General features: G+C 51.2%; 1 protein-coding gene across 3 annotated transcripts in view; it reads left to right on the top strand.

Moving 5' to 3' along the window:
* The first annotated feature begins 7,329 nt into the window (after positions 1-7,329).
* SSBP3 (single stranded DNA binding protein 3) overlaps positions 7,330-20,171 on the top strand; it is a 160,067-nt gene continuing 147,225 nt past the window's right edge. Inside the window, exons 1-4 of one of the 3 annotated variants that reach the window (XM_037827147.1) lie at positions 7,330-7,537; positions 8,582-8,654; positions 8,879-8,940; positions 11,602-11,686. In XM_037827147.1, the coding sequence (XP_037683075.1) occupies positions 7,482-7,537; positions 8,582-8,654; positions 8,879-8,940; positions 11,602-11,686 (276 nt within the window). In that variant the 5' untranslated portion in view covers positions 7,330-7,481. The remainder of the gene's footprint in view (positions 7,538-8,581; positions 8,655-8,878; positions 8,941-11,601; positions 11,687-20,171) is intronic. The other 2 variants (XM_037827149.1, XM_037827148.1) reach the window with 2 other exon arrangements.

Here is a 20,171-nt window from a genome sequence, read left to right on the forward strand (position 1 = left end):
TGCTACGGCTGCCACTACGCAAAATAGCAGAAATGGATTGGTTTTTATAAAGGGTATTTATTTGGTTAGAAATTTAAAGTTCTAAAGCCATAAACGTGCCCAAACTAAGGCATCAACAAGAAGATATCTTAACTGAAGAAAGGTTGATGGCATCCAGAACTCCTCTGTCAGCTGGGAAGGCACATGGCTCGCTGCCTTTGCTCCTGGGTTGTGTTTCAAAATGGCTTTCTCCAAAATGTCTCTGGGTATCTGTCTTGGTTCCTCTCTCTCTCAGCTCCTATGCGTCCTTGCTTCTTTCTCCCAGGACATTTCTCTCTAAGTGTCTGGGGGTCCTCTTTCAGCTTCTCCAGGGCAAACTCTGGGCTTTCATCTCTTAGCTTAGCATCTCCAAACGTCTTCTGTCCGCATCTCCAAACATCTCTAAGCATCTCTGTCTGCTCTGGCTCCAGAGCTCTCTTAAGTACTCCAGTGAGCTAATCAAGACCCATCCTCAATGGGCGGGGTCCACACCTCCATGGAAATAATTCAATGAGAGGTTCCACCCTAATCAATGGACTAATCAGCCTGACCCCAGAAGACTGCATTTAAAAATATGGCTTTTCGGGGGGGGGGGGCATAATATATCCAAAACAGCACACTAAGCATGTCTGAAACTAACCTCACCATGCTCCCCACCCTCAAATCTGCTGCCCTTCCTGGGCTCCTGCCCTGAATGGCACCACTACCATTCAAGCCACAAGCCTGGGAATCATCTTTGACTGAGGCTCTCACACCCCACCTGTTTAGACAATTCTCAGGTCCATCATCTTCTCTCCCTCCCTCTCACTGTGCCTGCTGCTGCAGCTCCCTAACTGCTCCCCAGCCTTGCTCCTTCCACAGTGGCTCCCAGAGTGATATTTCTGAAGCACAAATAGGTCACTTTCCTATATAGAGCCCCCTGCCTGCAGGGCAAAGATCATCTTCTTAGCATAGCACAGAGGGTCCTGAATGGCCCAGCCTCAGCTGAACACATTGATTCATGCAGTCCCTTCTGTCTGAAACACACTCCCCCCCAACCCCAACCTGCCACCTCCCAGTCAAACTTCAGTTTAGACTCGACCTCTTCCAGAAAGCTTTCTCTGACCACCTGCCTCTCCACACCACCCCCACCAGGCTAGTACATGCCCCCTTTAGAAGATCCATGACATCCTATATCAGATACTTCTTGTGCCCCATCCCATAGCTCTCGGCCCAGCTTTGACTCCACCCATTGCCGCAGTACCCTGCTTCCCATGGTGGTACCTGACAGCGTCTCCCCTCAGCTGCTCCAAGGAGCTCTTCTTGTCTTCTGTTCTGGCTTTCTCTGATACCATGGCATGGGACACCTGTGGAACCACTGGGCACTTTGCTCCTGACAAAAAAAAACAGATATCAGTAGATCCATCTGGCAGGGCTCCTCCCTGCTGCTGAGACTTCCCTCCCCTCCCTGGAACATCCCCCCTTCCCTTTGCCTGGTTAATTCCCACACATCCTTTATGGCTCAAATGTCACCTCCTCAGGGAAGCCCTCCCTGACTCTCCCCCACCCCATCAGGATTTCTGTTATTTCTGCTCACAGCATTCTCTGCTTGTTCATAGCACTTAGCACAGTTTGTAATGACATATTTATCTGGGTGATTATTGAATTAACCCTTGTCTTTCCCACTGGGCTGTAAGCTCCAGAAGGAAGGAAACCGTGATTGTCTTGCTCACCATTGCATTCTCAACACCTATCACAATGCCCAGCCCATATCAAATGTTCAGGAAACATTTGTTAAATGCATTATTTTATTCAACATTTCACAAATTTTTGTTAGCACCAGTGCTTAAAGTGGCAGTAAAATCCCCAGAGTGCTTAAATTCTAATGAGGAAAATAGGTAGGAAAAAAATAAATATATATCAGGTGGTGATGGTTGCTATGGAGAAAAACTGAACAGGACAAGGGGGATGGATGCCATTCTACACAGGTTCATTAGGGAGGGGCTCTGGTGATGTCTGACCCGAGACCTGAAGGAAGTAAGGAAGACTGTTCCAGGTAGAGGGACGAGCATGCACCAAGGTGTGACAGCTGGATTACAGAGCCTTGCTGGTCCACGGCAGGTAGAGTGTGTGTCTGGTAAAGGGAATGCAAGGGGGAATGGTACCCCAGTACTGGGACATTACAGAAGGCTTCATGGATGGGTAGGACATGAGTGAACTCAGAGGCTTGTTCACACGGGGAGGAGGGGGGAGGAGGAGCAGCAGCGGCTTTGGGGGGACCCCAGCGAGGGCCAGCTTCCTCTTCCCAGCTACCCCTGTTGGGATCTCGCGTTGTACTTTCTTGTACTTCCCAGGGACCCTGGCTTAGGCCATGACAGTTGCCTTCCAGACTGAATTCTATGGGATTGCCTAAAACCCATTTTGCTAAGGCAAGTTGGCTCAAGACAAGTATACGTCCATTGGAAGACGTTCCAAACAAAACATGTTTGACTTTGAACTTATATCCATTCTTTCTTCCCTAGCATCTTTCTGTTTGCTGTTTGCTGTTATGCTAATAACATCAGGAGTAATCATCTTTTTCAACTTACAAAATATTTCTCCAATTATTATCTCCCCTGAGCCTCCAAACAACTTTTCAAGGGACTACTCTCTACTGTACGGAGGTGTCAGAACCTTGGGCTCAGCCAACACTGACTGACAGCCTGCTAGGTCATTTCCTGTTGGTTCCCTGACTCCGTCCTTTGACCTAGGCATCAATATCCCCATTTTGCACATGAGGAAACTAAGGCTCAGAGAGATGAGGTCACTTCCCCAGGTCAGCCAGCCAGGTAGTGGAGGACAGATCTCAGGGCCCCGGATTTTGCACTCCTCCCACAATGGCTCGATTTCCTCGGTGAAACTTCTGCTAAGACCAGAGCTGACCAGTCTGGGCCTGGGCCTTACTTGGCAGAGCAGCTCAAGGTTTTGATCAAAGTGTATCCAGAGGTGCTGGGGCAGGAGGGGGATGGGCAGGATGTACAGCTTCCGTCCAAACAGCCCCCGGAGAGGAGCCCCTATCCTCCCAGCAGCTACGAGCAATACCGAAATAGAACCTGTGACTCAGGGAAAGGAAACAAGATTCCCTGACATCCTTGGTGAGCACAACCTCGGGAGTTGAGCCCATGGGCCTGAGGTCCCTCTCCTTTAACTGACACTTCTGGAGACCTGGCCCTGGCAACTGATCCCAGAGCCCAGGATTTCTGCCACCCCAGGTTCTGGCAGCTGAGAGAGGAACGAGTAGTCGTCTGAGTCTAAGCCTGGAATTCACCTCTCCTCCCTCCCAGCTCCCACCTCCCCTTTCTGTCCCTTTTCTCCAGAAGTGAAGGACACAGTTCACTTCTGTGGGGGAAACGCACATGTGGACCACAACCATGCAGTTTGGCCAACAGTAATCAGTCCTGATCAGGGGGAGGCCCAGAGGCCCAGAGGAGGACACCCTACCTAGACTGGGAACTCAGAGAGAAGTTCCTGGGAAAACTCTCTGGAGGAGGCAGTACCTGCCCAAGCTGGAGTTTAGAAGAATTAGTAGATTAGCAGGAGTCTGCCACAGGAAGAGGCTTTGGGGCAGAGGATTTCTCAACAATACACGTTCCACAGGGTGAGGATTTTTGTCTGGTTTATTACCTAGTGCCTACAACAGATAGTAGTTGGTACATAGTGGGTGCTTGAAAAACATGTCTAGGAAGGAAGGAAGGAGAAAGGAAGGGAGGGAGGGAGGGAGGGGGGAAGAGGGAAAGAATTGATGCTGGAACACCCTGAGTCTAGGGTGGATGTCTGAAATGGCTTGGTGTATTCTGGGAACTGAAAGTACAGTAGTTCCAGGTGGCAGAAGCTTAGCCTGATGGAGCTGTGTTGGGGGAGTGGTCTTATCTAATCCTATTGTTTGTGGTGTGTGTTTCCTATCTCCCCATAGGGCTCAGAGCTACTTTTTAGGGTTGGGGCTATTTTCCTCTCTTGGTCCCCCAGAGTCCCTGATGCTACACTGAATGTTAATATTCAACACACAGGTATCAAACTTGCACTGAGGCCTGTGCTGGGGCCACACAGATGGCTCAGACTTAGTTCCTGCCCACCCAGTCTCGTTGGGAACACGGTAAACAACTAGTTACAACAATGAGCAAGGAGCGAAGAGCTATTACCGAGGTTTCAGCAAAATGAAACAGCAGAGAGCGAGAAGGATGAGTTCTGCTCTGGGAGTGAAATCCAGGGAGCTTTCGTGGAGAGGTAGCATCGGAGAGGAGGCTAGCCTTAAACAATGGTCGAAGAAGGTGTTGGGGTGGGAGGCCTTCCAGGCAGAGATACCAGGCCCAAAGATGTGGCCTGGGATGGGGGGGGAGGCGGTGCTGGGGCATCCATCAAGGAAAGTAGGTTGGGCCCAGAATGCCATTCCTGTTTGTTTGGACTTACCTCTGATCTGACCACATTTTGGGTAATTGTGCCAGGAGTCTCACACCAAGGTGGGGTTCAGTGGTCCTGTGTCCTGGGGGGCTCCCTTATTGCCAGCAGGCTGGGGTGGGGGGCTAAGACCCCCTCCTTGCTTTCTCTGCCTGGACCTTCTCACTGTCTCATTTAGCTCCATCATGAACCTACAGGGAACCCCAGTCTGTGTCAAACCCCAATGAAGGGACCACAGGGACAGGGTGCCTGGCACAGGTCCCCCAAACACCACCCCTCTCTGCTTACCTTGTATGTTCTGGAAATAAGTGCCCGTCTTTTTTTCAGGGTGGGGATGGAGAGAGAAAAAAATATATAGAAGGGAAATCTTAGCATCATAGAGCATCAGACTTTCCAGAGACATTAAACACCTTCTAAACCCCCTTTCCCATTTTACAGATGAGAAAACTCATGCCAAGATAGGTTTGCTTGTGTTCCTGTCCTAACCTTGACAGGGCATGGCCAAAGTGTTAGAGACCGCCAACGCAAGAGGGTTGGAGAAGGGCAGTATTTTCCTTTAGCCAAGACCTAAGCATATTCCTTTTTATTTGTGGGCCTTGCAGACACAAGATGAGTCAGGCTTCTTGTGAGTCAGTCTGTTGACAAGCCATCCCTGGTCATTCCTAGCCCATCAAAAATAGGAAGTCCACGGGTAGAGTATGGGCAGGCCAATTTAATTAGCGTGGGCTCTAAGGTACCTTAAGTTAGCCCTATTAAATTAAACAGCCTAGGGGAAAAAATAACTGTAATTATTTCCTTCTCTCCTCTATCGATGTATTTCAGCTCCCTTCCAACCTCCATGCCTCTCTCATTCACAAAACAACCTTTAGAGTAGCGGGCGAGCACACAAACACACAAACTAGGGTTCAGTGTCTCCTTTTATGCCCTTTCCCCTGTGGGCTCTGGTTCTGAGCAGAGTGAGTCGAGGCATCCGCACAACCCGGCTGTATTCTAATTTAGGGAGGCTGTTACACCGAGTAGAACATTATTCCAAAAATGTACCCAGAGTCTCCTTCCTGAACCAATGCAGATCCGTTTGCTGCGGGGCATTTCTTTTCTCTCTTCTACTGATCAAAATAAGCAAACTTTAATGGTAGGGAATTATTATTTATTTTGTTGAAATCTAGTTCTGAGTTTTCTTACTTGAAACGTATTTTCCCCAGGACACTGACCTATCCTTTAATTGTTTGGTGCGAGGCATGTTAGGGGGAGGGGCGTTACTTGTTTATTGGAACAGCGCAGTTAAAAAAAAAAAAAAAAAAAAAAAATCAACCCAGGCTAACAGTTTCAAGGCTCCCCTAAAGATGTATCCAAACAGGCAGCCAATCAGAGCTTACACAGCTTTTCTGCTTGACTCTTTTAAAGGGACAGTGCCGGCAGTGTTTTATCACATTTAAAGAGAACCGCGCTCTAAAAACAGTGTGAAAATGGGGGAGCCTTCCCCTATTTCGCTGGTTTCTGGTTTTCAGGATCTCTAATGAAGGACAACAGTGGGTCCTCGGGATTCTCAGCGTGGGCAGAAGGGAATCAGGAGTAAATAGCTAGGTCACTCTGCCAGCCCCTCTCAATTTCCCATTGTACACCTGGGTCACTGACAATGGAAGCCTCCCCTCCCCCCACGCCTGACTCTAGTCCCCCACTCCCCAATTTAGCTCCATTTATTTGAAGTTTGCAGATTTCTGTGGTGCGCATTCCGCATCGCAGGGCGCCCATGTGACGCCCCTAATCCCCCCCAATGGCACCGTTTCCCGTGGAGAAGCCGAGGGGCTAACTTGCCAGGATTGGCAGACCTTTAAAATTTGGGAGAAATCGCTCTCCGTTCTTAGCCCAAGTACCCCGGCCCCTCCCCCTGGTTCCCCAAAGCACGCCAAGGGCCATTTTCGCGCGGCTCCACTTTGGGGTTTTCCAAAGTATTTTAATGATCTAGTAAAGAAGCAGCCGCGCGCCTCGGCGCCGGCTCGAGCCGCCCAGCTCTCAGCGTGGAGCCCCGGGCCCGGCGCTCGGAAGCCAGACTGGGCGAGAGGGAGGACCGGGGGCGGGGCGGGAGAGGGCAGGCGGGCGGGAGTCTGTGGAGGGGGTCGGGGTCGGAGCCCAGGGAGAGGGCAGCCGAGAGGGAGGGGAAGATAAGGGCAGGGCTGGCGCGGGCCGCGGCGGGGGGAGGCGATCAGCAGAAACGGGAGAGGGACGTGGCGGGAGGAAGCGAGTGGCGCTCTGCTTGGGGGTCCGAGCCCCCTCCCCTCCGACGCTGCCGCAGCGCCCCCCTCCCCATCCCCTTCTCCAGTGGTCCACCCCGCGGAGAGCGCTGGTCAAATCCCCTTCCTCGCTGGGGCCGGGAAACCAGAACATCCCCCTTCCCGATTCATGCCCTATACACACATCCACAGAGAAGAGAGGCTCGCGCCCCCGGACACCCCTAATTCACCCGCGGGAGCAGGGGCAGCGGCTCCGCGCAGGCGGCCGCAGCGGGGACTGCCGCGGCCGGGCGCTGACAGGGCGTCCCTCTAGGGCCGCCCCGGGCCCGCCCCTCCGCGCGCCGATTGGCTGGGGCGGCTATCCATCGCTGGACGTTGACGCCCGCCTCGCTCTCTCGCGGGGGTAGCCACGTTCGGTTGAGCTCCAAGTAGACCAGCGGCAGCGGCGGCGGCAGCGGTGCCGGAGGCGCAGAGGGCGGCGCAGGCGGAGCCGGGCGGGCGGGCGCGCGAGCAAGCGAGCGAGCAGGCAGCCGGGCGGGCGGGCGAGCAGCAGCGGCGGCGGCGGCGGCGGCGGCAGCCCAGGCCAAGCCGGCGCGGGAGGAGTTCCCGGGCGATGGGGCCGCGGCCGGGGCTGACGCTTTGACAGCTGGAAAGAGCGCGGAGCCAGCGCCTGGGGGGGAGGGAGGGGAGCGCGGCGCGGAGAGTGCGAACGAGCGAGCGAGCGCCGGGGAGGGGGCCGGGAGCGAGGGTGCAGCTCGGGAGCAGCCGGAGCGGTAGCAGCGGCGGCGGCGAGGCTCGGCGCCCTCTTCTCTGCAAACCATGTTTGCCAAAGGCAAAGGCTCGGCGGTGCCCTCGGACGGGCAGGCTCGGGAAAAGTAAGCCCTATTTTCCAAGTGGCGGCCCTGCCGCCTTCGGGCTGTGGACTGTGGGAGGCAGGTGGGTAGGCGGGCTGGTGGATGGGGGTCGGGGGCTGCTGCGCCCCGGGACCTCCGGGCACTGCCTGCTTGGCCCTTTCCCCGAGGCCGCGGCAGACTGCGAGGGAGACCCTATTGTTGGGAGCCGGCGGGGATGGGGCATCTGGGAAGGGACGGCGTGGGGCGCCGCCGGCGGAGGGGGCACTTGGTGGTGGCGGGGCGGGTCGGGTCGGGCCGGGCCGGGCGCAGGGTCTCCGGGTTGAGGGGTAGGTAAGATCCCATGGGCATTGGCGCCCGCCCCAGCTCCAGCGCTCGGCGTGGTGGTCGCACTTTGCCCACCGGGCGCGGGCAGGGGGCGCGTGGCTTCTGCAGCCCCGAAGGCTTCTTTTGTCCGCCCGCGGCGTGAGGACTGCGTGCCGGGGGCTTTGTTCCAGCGGGAGCGCTTTCCCTTCCCTGCCCTCGGCCCCGCTCCCGGTCCCTCGCCCTCCGGGACGCGGGGCTGGGCAGGAACAGCGGCGCCGGCTTGGCCCTAGGCTTGGGGGACAGTTGTTTTCGGGGGGAGCTGGAGATGCTGGCGCTTTGCTGCCCTCTCCAGAGCGCGCCAAGCGCGTAGAGGTACCCGGCGTCCAGGGCTGAGTCTCTCTGGAACCCCAAAGCTCTAGAAAGCGTAGCGAGAAGGAGTGGGTAGGGAAAAGGAGGGTGGCTTTGGGGTCGGGTGGCTTGCGAGTTTGAGAGTCCTAGGGTGGGTTTGGCCTCGATGTCACTTGGGAGTTCAAGTTTGGGGGCGGCTCTTCAGCCCCCACGGTCGAGGAAACATGTCCCCTGGTATCATCCCCTAACTGCCCGGATCCGCTGCCCCAGGCAGGGCCGAGCTGCTGCCCACCTCTGGTGGGGCCACCATGGGACAACTCGGACAGGGGTGGAAGCCGGCTGGCAAGTCGGAGAGCAAGCGCACCGTGTGAGCTGACGCCTTCTCTCTCTCTTTGCCCCCTGCCCACTTTCCAGATTAGCTTTATATGTCTACGAATATTTACTGCACGTAGGAGCACAGAAATCTGCACAGACCTTCTTGTCGGAGGTGAGTAGAACTACCCCCAGCATCCAATTTCTTGACACCCCCTCCTCCCCACTATTCTTAGAGCCTTTGTTTTCAGGATCAGCCACTGTGGCCACCATTTTGAATTTTTATCACCTTTTGGCATTTATTGTTAGTTAGTCTTCACAGCCTTTTGGCTCTGGGAAGCCCCCAACTCACCACTTTTCCTCTACTCCTCTAAGCTGCCTCTGCTCTCTCCTTTCCAGATTCGATGGGAAAAAAACATCACGTTGGGAGAACCGCCTGGGTTTTTGCACTCGTGGTGGTGGTAAGTTTGCGTGATAGTTTGTGTGTGTGTGTTTTGTTCTGAGCCCTGGGTCCCAGCGAACAAAGGCCGGAGGCCTGGAACAGCCCCCCTGCCCCTTATCCCTCAGCCTAACACAGTGCAGGGGACCTTTTGGGCACTCAGATCAGGACTGGCAAAGGAGGGAAAGGGCACAGGGGCTGGCACCGAAAGTTTTTGCCTCCTCTTTTCCCCTCTTACTGAAAAGGGACTAAATTGTGCCTGATGTTTGGGGAGAAACTCCTTACTTTTCCGTCTTACCCTGGGGCATTAGGCAAGGGGCTTGAGAAAACCTTGAAGGATTTTTGTCAATTCTGCATGCTGCTTTAATTAGAGGGCGGTGGGGGCGGGGTATAGTGGGGTGGAGTAGAGGGGATACTGGGTCTGGTTTACAACTCTCCTGTCCTTTCCTCTTTCTTTTATGAACTTGAAACTTAAGAGAAAATGTACCGGGGCCTTTTTCCAAGTACCTTGAGAAAAAGCAAAAAGGGACAGCCACTTCCTCTAAAGATCTTGATTCAGACTGACTGGACCTTTCTTTCCTCTGGGAGCCCTTCTCCCCCTCCCCCACCCCAAGCATCCCTAAAACCACAAATCTTCACTTTACCGAGCAGACCTTGCGAGCAGACCTTGCAGCGTGCCTGTAGTTCGTGCTGCTTCTTCGTTTGTGACTCTCCAGCCAGGCCCCTCGGCCCTGTGGGTGTGGGACCAGGCAGGTTCGGTCTCAGTGTGGGGTCTGTGGCAGTCAGGAGCGGGGCTTTGGGTCCTTGGGAACGAGTTGCCGTGAGTGTGTGACCTAGGTGTTTTGTGGGACCACTTGGACGAGTCTTTGACATCCTTTTGAAAAGGAAAAGAAAGCAGAGTGGCTCTTGTTATTTTGGTGCATTTCAGGAAAATGGAGTGTTGTGCCATTGGGATCTTAGCAGTTTACCTGACCGCCAGCTCAGGTTACTGTTTCAAGTCTCTTTGAACTGCAGGAGGATGAAGTGTCTGTTGTAACTTGCGCAGAGAAAATGAGTTTTTAATTACTTCTGCCAACCTCCAAACCGCAGGGTTGGAGGCTTTGGCGTGGTGTAGGAGTGAGTGATAGGTTATCCTTGGGATTTTTTGGAGGGGAGAGTGCGTGGATAGGGTTGAGGGTCTGTCAGTCACGGATCTTGCAGAAACTTAGGTTTAGGAATAAAAGTTACTTAGGAGGGGCTGGAAGCATGCCGCCTTAACAGTCTTTTGTGTGTGGAGGAGTTCATCAGATGGGTGCCGCTTCAGAAGACAGAAAGCAGTGTGTCCTCTAGGTCCTCTCCCCAGCTAGTAGTAGAGGTCCCCGGTTTTCCTGTTAGATTCATAATCTCTTCTGCCTCCCCAAACTTCTCCATCCTTGTCAGCTCCAGGAATGTCTGTTGTGCTGGGCTCAGGCAGTGGTGACTGTTACCTGGGGTCCTGTTGGTGAGACAGGTGGGGTTCATTTGCTCAGCGATTTAAGGCTGAGTGAATGAACCCCACTTTCTGGAGAGGGAGGAAGGAATGGCACTGAATAAGAAGAGGGCCAGGCTGTGTTATTTGCACACCTTGAGTGAGATGCTTGCCTGATGACTAGCAGAGCTGGCCATTCAGATGATTGTTACTGTGCTGGCTATTTTTGCAGGGACAGTAGCACTGGACTGTGAGTCAGACCTCGGTTCTGGTGCCCCTTCGCACCAAGCTGTCTCCCTCCCTGGGCCTGGCCTCCCAATCTGTGACACTGGGGCCCTTGTTAATCCCAGTGACTACCTTGTGTTTGTGTAGGGCTTTACCACTTGACAAAGGACTTGTGTGTCTGTGTTCATTTGATAGGAAAAGTTGGAGTGACCCTAGAAAATAGTGGAGGGAGGGAGGGGTATGAGGCAGGGGTTTCTCAGCCAGCTCTCCCCTCCCACTCTGCTGGGCAGGTGCGTCTCAGGAGCCGCATTTCAACGTGAAAGAATTAGATGCTTGGTTGTCCATAATAACCTCTTCTTTGGCCAATTGATGTGCATTCTTGGGTGGGTGGGGAGGAGTGGTTCCTGCATGAGAATGCCTTGCTCAGGGCCTTGTTGGGAGTGGGGGTCAGGTGAGAAGGGTGGGGATGTGGGCCGTGAGATTACGAATCCAGGCTCCTTTTATTGCCAGAGTCACCCAGATTGCTGTGCGTATGAATCATAGTCATGGCCTGACTTTTGACAATTTAACCTTTCTACGATTTGCAGCCATTTTGCTTTGGAGCACAGATAAGACAGGCATGCGTTCTCATCCAGATTCCTACCTGTCCAAACTCGGTCTCCCCGGGTGGGTTGTATTAACCTCTCTGAGCTTCTGTTGTCCCATGTGTGAAGTGGGGTACAAAACCTTATCTCCCTTCTAGGACTGTGGTAGTGACGAGGAGTCTCGTGGGTGGGAGGCATCCAGCACACAGTAGGTGCTGGGTGGGTAAGATCTAGTACTCTCATGACAGATGGCTGGCTTGCCAGAAGACATTGGGTCGACTTTGTTTTCTAGGCTGAATTTGTCCACTGAAGGCTGTGAAGGTGGGATCAAGCCTTTGGGAGTGTTAGCACCGTGCACTGGGCATTTGCCGTTGGGTACACAAGCAATAATTAGTAACCCGATCTTATTTTATTTTTCGACTTGCAGCGTATTTTGGGACCTTTACTGTGCAGCTCCTGAAAGGCGAGACACTTGTGAACATTCAAGTGAAGCAAAAGCCTTTCATGATTACGTGAGTAACAAATTTTTAATCCTGGCAATAATTACAGGGTTGGATAGTTCTCACTTCTTTAGTACCGAAAGCAAATACACAGCCAATTGGCAGTGGTCTTTATTTTTTCCATGCCTTTCTTTCTGTTTTCCTCCTTGACCCCCTGCCCTCCCCACTGTATCCTTCTCCTCCAGGGTTCTAACTTGGTCAGTGGTATTTTGTAATGTTGTAATTATGCAAAGGAGTTCCGATACCTATCTGAAGAATTAAATGCATTGTGTAGAGCTCAGAACCACGTGAGGTTTATGTTTACGAATGGACAGTTAGCTGGGAGGGGACTGAATCTCTTTGGTACTGGTTTGCTTAAGAGTTTCTGTTGCCCCATGTGTGAAGTGGGGGACAAAACCTTACCTCCCTTCTAGGAAAAAATTGACCACAATATTAATAAGAGAAAGCAAATATGTAACTTGTGTTTTGTAGTAGAAGGGGATGGTTGAGTGAGTATTTGGTGAAATGGACTCTTCCTTTCCTTTTCAAGGAATGATCTTTCAAATTTTGTTTTGGTTAGATGTGTGTGTGTGTGTGTGTGTGTGTGTGTGTGTGTGGTGGGGAGCTTGTGTTGTGTCTACTAAGACTGCCTACTTTGAGATCCTTGGCTGGCCCAGAATGTTCTTGTGAAGATAATTTCTTCTGATTTAGTGTTTTGTGCCCTTCCTTTCACCCCTTCTGTCTTGGTGAGTTTCTTAAGATGGATGAAATGATTACAAGAGAGATGTTTGCCCTCTGTCATTCCATCTCCCACAGCAGCTGCCCCCCCCCCAAAAAAAGGGGGACCCCAAACCACCCTTTTGTCTGGCTGGGTTGGATTCAGACTTGATGATCTGACTAAATAGGTGGGGATCTGTCTGGGGGAGATGGAAGGGGAATTGTCTGGAGGTTTTCCACGGCCCCTTCTGGTCCTTGCTTTCTGCTGGTCTTGTAGATGGGTAAATGTGTGTGTGTGTGGGTGCACAGAGGAGGTGAATTATGTGTTCTTGCAAAGGTGGGTGGGGATGGTGAGGAGGGTAGGGATGGTCCCCGTGTTCTAGGCATGGAAGTTGGTTACTTGAACATCATCAGGCCATGCCATCTGTGTTCCCTGTGTGCTTTGAAACTGCCCTAGGACGCCAGAACCCATCTGGTTTAGTCTCACAAGTGGTCAAATCCCATGAATAGCTTTGTGGAGAAAATTTGTCCTGTGATGTGATGCGTTAGAGACTCAGCTGGAGGCTCACTGGTTTTCAGAGTATTCGATGTGATGAAATCTTGCTGTGACTGAAAAATTAATGCCCTTGGAGTGGAATTCTGAGGAAATTGACCAGTTCTTGTGCCATCTCCAGGGTTGAAAAGGAGAAGCTGGTGAATGGTACTTTTGACCTGGTGAACTTTTAGTAGTAAAAGGCAGAGGTGACTGGTTCACTTGTGATGTGGTTCTTCTGGGAAAATCCTGTGGGGCTAATTGGTGATGATGATCATAGGGTTTCCTGAACTCGAGGTTGGGGGAGGCTGAGAGGTACATTGGCCATATAAAAATAGTTGAGTATGACCTTTCTACCTAGTAAAAATCTGTGTGTGTGTGTATGTATGTGTTTAACCTATAGATGGCCAACTCCTGTGTGGGCAGTCTTTAACTGTAGTGCAAATGCTTTCATTTTGGAGTGGCGAAATTGGTGAACAGGCTTATTTTAAGTCAATTCTATTGATATGGGATGGTCTGTGCTGTCTTTCCCAGGGTACCTTTTGGAGATGTTAATGATTTTTTAACTAAGTTTGGTGCTGTAGTAAATAATGTGAGACTTTTCGGCAATTTGTGGTTTGGTCTGCCATCTCGAAGCAATATGGTGGCGGCAAGATCTTGCACATGGGTTTGCTTTCAGTGGTTTGTTAGGGAATGGCAGTGGAATTTTGTAGAGATTGCTGAAGTTGGCATTGACATTTGGAAGATGCCATCAAGATTGAGGGCCAAGGTTCACAGATTTGGGGAGTAAAATCTTTTTTCTTGGATTGGGATGCACCTGCTGTCACATGGCCTGAGTTGGAGGGGTGGCAACAGAGAAGCAACTGGAAAATTGAGAGATATTTTCCCTGGGCAAAGGAACCCTCTTTTCTCCTTGTGCTTCTCAAATCTTCATCTATTCTCCATTCCCATGGCTACCTACCATCTAGTTAGTCCTCATTCCTTCTTGCTAGACTTATTGCAATAGTCTCTTACTGGATTCGCTTCCTCGTGCCTGAAATGCATTCTTCTCTTATCCATTCAATTTGTTTCCATCTTTTAAGTTCTTCTTGGAGGACTTTAATGATAGTTTCCTGCTCATTGTGATACCTGCTTTATCTCCACGTCTATAAAAACTGCTTATTCAGAGCATCCATTGGAGGCTTTCCACATGCCAGGCTACCATGCCAAGTGCTGTAGGGTCAGTCCTTCATTTCCTGCTGCCATGGACTGTGAGAGTAGGCACATGGTTGATTCCATTTTGCAGATGAAGATACTGAGGCACAGAGAGGTTATTTTACAGCTGGTAAGTGGAAGAATTAGAATCCAGCAAAGGTCATGACCAGAAATAATGTTCTTGACACCGCTGGGGCTCAGTCCCACAAGTCCATGGCAAGTCTGCTCACACTCATACCAGCTGACTTCTCATTCAGATTTACCTTTCCTAGCCACTCCCCACCACGGCTTATTAATTTTTTCCATGGCAGAGACTGTGAGCTACTCATCTTTGTAGCTCCCACAATACCTTGCACATAGTAGGCTGTCATGATAATTGACTGAAGGGGTTAAGGAATTATGGGTAAGAAAAAAAAAAAAACAGGTATTTGGGCGGTCAGTGAGTAAACTGGGCTAAAATAGCCAGTGGAATGGAAGATGCTCTTTGGAAGACTTCACTTTTGCTAGGTGCTCTTGAGCAAGATGATTTTCATGTGGGTGCACTAGTTGCTTAAATCCTTCTTAGAAAACAAAGTGGAGTGTATATTAAAATGTGCATGAACTAGCCTTCTGTTTTCTGTCAAGGAGACTGAAAGATGCTGAAAGTGCCCACCAGGCACAGTTCCTTGGGTTGCAAGTGCTGATGGGCTGGGTGGGGGTGGGCGTCCCTGACTCCCTGGACTGGAAAAAGTTCCTCGAATGGGAGATCCTGGTTGGACTTGACTCTCTTAGGGAAATGGTTTTGTGATCCTGGTAAGTCCCCTCTCCGGTGGCTGTATCAGGTCATTTTGAAATCTTTCCCAGGTCAAGGCTGGCACTGGGGCCTGGGATGTACCAGGTGACTCAGCGGGAAGGGGGTTTTAATTTTCTTTGTATTGGTGAGTTTTTATTTGAGTCACAGTCTATTTTCCCCCTCACACCTGGCAACTTTGGTTTTCTTGGCTCATTGAGTATAAGCCTGAGAGCCTGGATTTAGACCACATTTACTACAAGGTGGAGAGTAGGGGAGAGTCAGCATCAAGAGTGGACATTTCTGAGAAATTGGCTTGCCATAAATCAGAAGGGGCTTGGGAGGAATGCCCAGAGGGTCCCCACCCGTGGTTTCCTTGCCATTTCTCACGGGCTGGGTGGGTCGTGATGAAAGCCCTCGGGTTTCCATTGGGGTTCCCTTTTGGTTCTAGCAGACATTGTTGTCTGGGGCCTGCTCTTTGGTGGAGCGGCTCCTCCCACCTGAACGTGTGTCTCCCGTGGGTCCAGCGCTGTCCTGGCTGCCTTCTCCACTGTTTAGGTCTCTACTATTTCGTCTGTGGGGTTGGTATAAGTGTCTTTACCATCCTTTTCCCCCTTCTGGTACCTAATTTTGTGTTTTCCTTTTGGTGGCAAGAAGTGAGTGGAGGTGTTGTTAAGTTCCTGAAGTGGCCTTTGAGTTGCAGGCGCGAGAGAACAGTGACTGTTCATTGTCCTGCCTGTGTCTTTTTTTTTTTTTTTTAAATTAAGTATCTTCACAGTCATCATGGTTGGGCCTCACGGCTGCCTGGTTCCTGAGGTTTTATCATAATCCCCATTTTACAAATAAGGAAACCAAGGCCCAGAGTTCAGATGTTTTTTGAGGACACATAGCCAGGAGGTGGCCGAGCTGGGACTAGACCCCAGTCTTGTGAATTCCACCTCTCAGCTTTTGACACACACGTTTGATATAAAATCTCTGTGAAACAGAGGGAAGGGATTTGCTTTTGACTCAAAGTGTGACCCATGTATGTTTCTTGAATAAATGAAATTAACAGAGAATTCTGCGTGAAGACCCTGAGAGGTAAATGGCAAGTCACTGGCAGAAGTAAGACCTGCATTCCGGGAAGGGAGTTGGTTAGGGTGCAATGGTTCTTAACTTGGGGCAGATAAAAGCTACAGACCTACCTTCCAGAAAATGCACATGTCCTTATAAAGGAGACTTTGTACATGGTTTTCAGAGGTTAATGCACTAACTGCCCCAAAGTCCAAGCCCACCTATGACCCCCAGTTAAAATCTCTAGGGGTGTAGTGGACAGAGGAACCCGTGACCTCGGTGAGTCTCGAGCCTCAGTTTCCTGCTCTGAAGACCTTAGGTCCCTTTCGGCTGTGCCATCGTAAAGCCTGGACTCAGCATTGCTGGCTCTCTTACCCCTGTGCTCCCACTCCCCAGCACTCAGCTGCTCCCTCCTTCCATCCCCAGCTGTGGCTCAAAGTAGGAAAGTGCTGTAGAGTCGTGGGCGGGTGTGAGCTGAGGTATTTGTGGCTGCGTGGCCAAGGCCTAGAGTCCTTGGTGGGTTTGAAATAGCAAAGTGATATTTGAGAGGGCTCTCCTTGGATGTGCTGAGCCGAGGTTCCTGCCAGGCAGGGAGTGTCCACGTCTGCCAGAACCTTTTGGGGATGAAGGAACAGGAGGGTGGCAGTGCAGGCAGGAGTGGGGGGAGGGGGAAAGCCTGCAGCTGGGGTGCAAGTAGCTGGGGACATGCTCTCCCCAGTGATAAGCCAGCCTAGCTATCTGCCCAGAGGTCCTGGCAAGTTCACGGTGTTGCCTTTTGCTCTGACCCTTGGCACCCTTGAGTGGCAGATTAAAAAAACAAAACATACACAGTTTAAAAAAAAAATTTTTTTTATTACTCCTCTTCCTTGGAGCCCAGAACTTTGTGTTGGGTCCCCTCTTTGAGCTCCCACCCAATTTGCTGCAATTCCTCTTAACCCCAGAGGCTGCCAGACTCCTCTATCGTTAGCTAATTAAACACTAAATGAGTAACTGGAATTGCGTTTTGCCAGAACCCGGGCAATGCGGCCACCTTCATGGGTTTCAAGTGGCAGCAAGACCCCAAACTGCAAATCCTTGCCCTTTATTTCAAGGAGGGCGGTGGGGTGGGGAGGAGTGGTGGGGACCCAAACAAAGTTTTTGGCAGTTGTCACTTCATTTGAACTCCAAGACCAGCAGTGTGCACCAGTCTTTTGCATAATGCCATCTTTGTTAGCTAAGCATTTGCAAACTTGGACCGAGAGTTAGCTCTGTGTCAGCCAACACTTGCAGAGAGCCGGGAGACAACCAGCTCTCCCTGTGGTGTACTTTAGGTCATTTTAATTGTCTAGGGAGGCAGGTGGTTTAGTGGGGACCCCAAGCCAAAGGTGCTCCCCCCCCCCTTGACCTTCCCACCTGTGTGAGTGTGTGTTTAAGACAGAAGTGGAAGGGAGGTGTGTGCTTGAGGGTCCATCAGCCAAGATAATACAAATGTTACACTAGCCCTTGCCTTTATTATAATGGTGTCTGAGGATTTAGAGTGTTTAGGAAAATTAATATTTTTTAGCTTATAATTCTGACCACGGCACAAGTGCATTAGGCAATTCACATAAACTTCTTTAATACATGCTGCTTGGAGTTTACAGCAAATAAGACAATCTTGATTGTTTGTTTTTGAGTCACAGAGTAATGGAGCTTTCTCAAGGCTTAGCAAGATGTTTTAGGAGTGTTTCTCTCTGTCATGCTTTGCTTTTCTTGGTGTTGAATTCTGGATTTTGAAGGGTCTGGGTTCTAACTGGTGATGTGGCTGTGCACCTGAATTCCTAGCAGTCACGCTGTCATTTTCTGGCTGTGTGGATTTAAGGATCTCAGTTTCCCATCTGTAAAATGGGGAAGTGATGATTCCTTTGCATGGTGGTTGTGAGGATTAAGGAATATAACACGTAAAATAATTGGATCTCTGTGGCTAGTGCTTGAAGGATTTGTTTCTTTTCTTTTTACAGCCCTGATGTTTTCCAGAAAAAGTCTTAATTTGATGGAGAGACTACAGCATGTTTTTCTGAGAAAGCAAGTTGACCCTAGGGAAGGGAAACTGGAAACTTGAATTTCCTAGTAATGTCCTACTGGGCCTGTCCCAGTAGTGGAGTCCCCCATCCCAACAGTCTCGTCTTACTCTGCCTGCCCCCTTCCTCTGGAGCCCCCCACCCCTCTGTGTAGGGGGTGACCCTGATCTTCCTGCTGCAAAGGGCAGAGCTGGCAGTCCTGCCCCAGGCGGGCACTGATAAATGCTCCTGTGCCGGCTGCGGTCCTTATCGGTATCCGACACACGTCCTGCCCCGCTCCCGCGTGTGGCGCTGCACAGCTAAATGGCACGGCCCAGAGGGCTTGCGACTTGGCCTCAGCCAGATCTGGGTTCAAATTTCAGTCCCCACCACTTGTTGGCTGTGGAGGTCTTCACTGCTCATGAAAAATAGGGATAAGGGTCGTCCTTGCTCTGTCCACCTTGGGGGTCCGAGAGAAAGAAGATGGAAGGCTGTCCAGGGAAGGTGGTGCTGTGAGGTGCTGTGTAGACATTACTGAAGATGAACAGGGTTGAAGCCACTAGGGAGGGGCCTTGTGGTTGTTTTCTGTGGTATGTGTCCTGCCTCGCAGAGGCTGAGTCCTCAGCTAATTTTTTGATTGAGTGAGGGAGTCCTGCAAAGGAGCCTTAAGGAGAAGGTGCTTGTGAAGGAAAGGGGTGTGTCGTCCATTACAGGTCTCGGGGTTGTTTCTAGGCATCGACTTCTTTTTCTTTGGGCTTGCTGGGGTGAGCCTGAGGCCTTGATCTGTCAGTGCCCAGGCCAGGAACAGAAGACACCCTCGGGTTTTGAGGCGTAGATTTAGGCTGGTTACTGAGTGCCTGCTCTGCTTACTGTTGAGTGGATGAGACATAGCAGCCCAAGATGTGATAAATGGTTGAAAAAGAGTTGTGCAGAATATCTGCTTCATCCAAGAGACCAGGATGGGAGGCGGGGAGTGGGTAAGCAGCTTTACTCCTGTGTGATGGCTGGGATTGTATTTAGCATATGTGGAGATACAGGAGTACAGATATTGGAACTGGAGGTCACCTACTCATATTACAAGTAGGCAAACTGAGGCCCAGAGAGGAAAGATGCTCTGCTTGATGTCACCAGTTGTTTGCAAATGTGCAAACCCAACCCTGATCCTGAATTCTCCCTTGTGCTGTTATGAACTGCAGATTTCAGTTACTTAACCTCTGTGTCTCAGTTTCCTCAGGTAGAAAATGGGGATGATAAAGTATACCTTCCTCCTCAGGTTGTCACAAGCACTAAATGAGCGTACACATACACACACACACACACACACACACACGTGCGTACGCATGCCTGGCATAGCATAAGTGCTGTGTGAACATGTGCCGTCATTTTTACTCTCTCACCCGGGGCCTGGTGCAAACCCTGACTTTCTCATGGCTGGTGTTTTTAGTGATTGACAAAAGGGAGGTAGCAGCAGGATGACCTTGGTGTGAGATGCATGTGACGGGAACGTGAACATCAGGTGCCTGCTCACCTGTTGATGCACTGTCTGGAACCCCCTGCATTTGAATCTGCCCTCCTTGAGTGCCCTGGAGTGAGTAGGGGTTCTCTCACTCGGCCTCTAAACCAGCCCGGTGCTTGTGAGGGTTAGACGAGGTGACACATGAGGGGACACTCCTGGCCAGCGCCTGGCCTGTGTTCCAATCAGTGTCCATTTTCTCTCCCTCTGGGTACTTCTGTTGTTCTAGGAAGTTGGAATGGGGCTCTTTCTTTCTCTACCCTTCCTCCAAGTCCCCCCACCACCCTCACCCCCAGTGCCTGTTTGGTACTAACCGCCGGGACTGGAGGGAGGGCTTGGTCCCCTGCTGTCCGGCCCCTCTCTAGAGCAGATGCCAGCCTGGAATGTCACAACCTCCATCAGGCCTTGCAGCACCCTCCCCTCCCCTCCATGAGCAGACACCCCTCCTTCCGCTTTATTATTCAGGAACTCGGTGACTTGCCTATTCATTTACTACGTCAGCCTGGAGGGAGAGTTATTTGAGTCATGGTTGTGTTTCTTCCCTTTGCCCTCCTCTACTGAAAGCTCCTTGAAGACAGGTGTTTCATCTTCTGCGCCTCCCTTCTGCCACGTCTCTTCCTGGGGCCTGTTGAGAGTCGTGAATAAATCCTGAGGTCGGTGAGCAAGACTCTTGAGTGTTGAGAGGTGGAAGGATTTGATCTCTGCCCAGGGATCAAGTGAGT

Source organism: Choloepus didactylus, chromosome 2, assembly GCF_015220235.1.
Source record: "Choloepus didactylus isolate mChoDid1 chromosome 2, mChoDid1.pri, whole genome shotgun sequence".
In the NCBI taxonomy this organism is placed as follows: domain Eukaryota; kingdom Metazoa; phylum Chordata; class Mammalia; order Pilosa; family Megalonychidae; genus Choloepus; species Choloepus didactylus.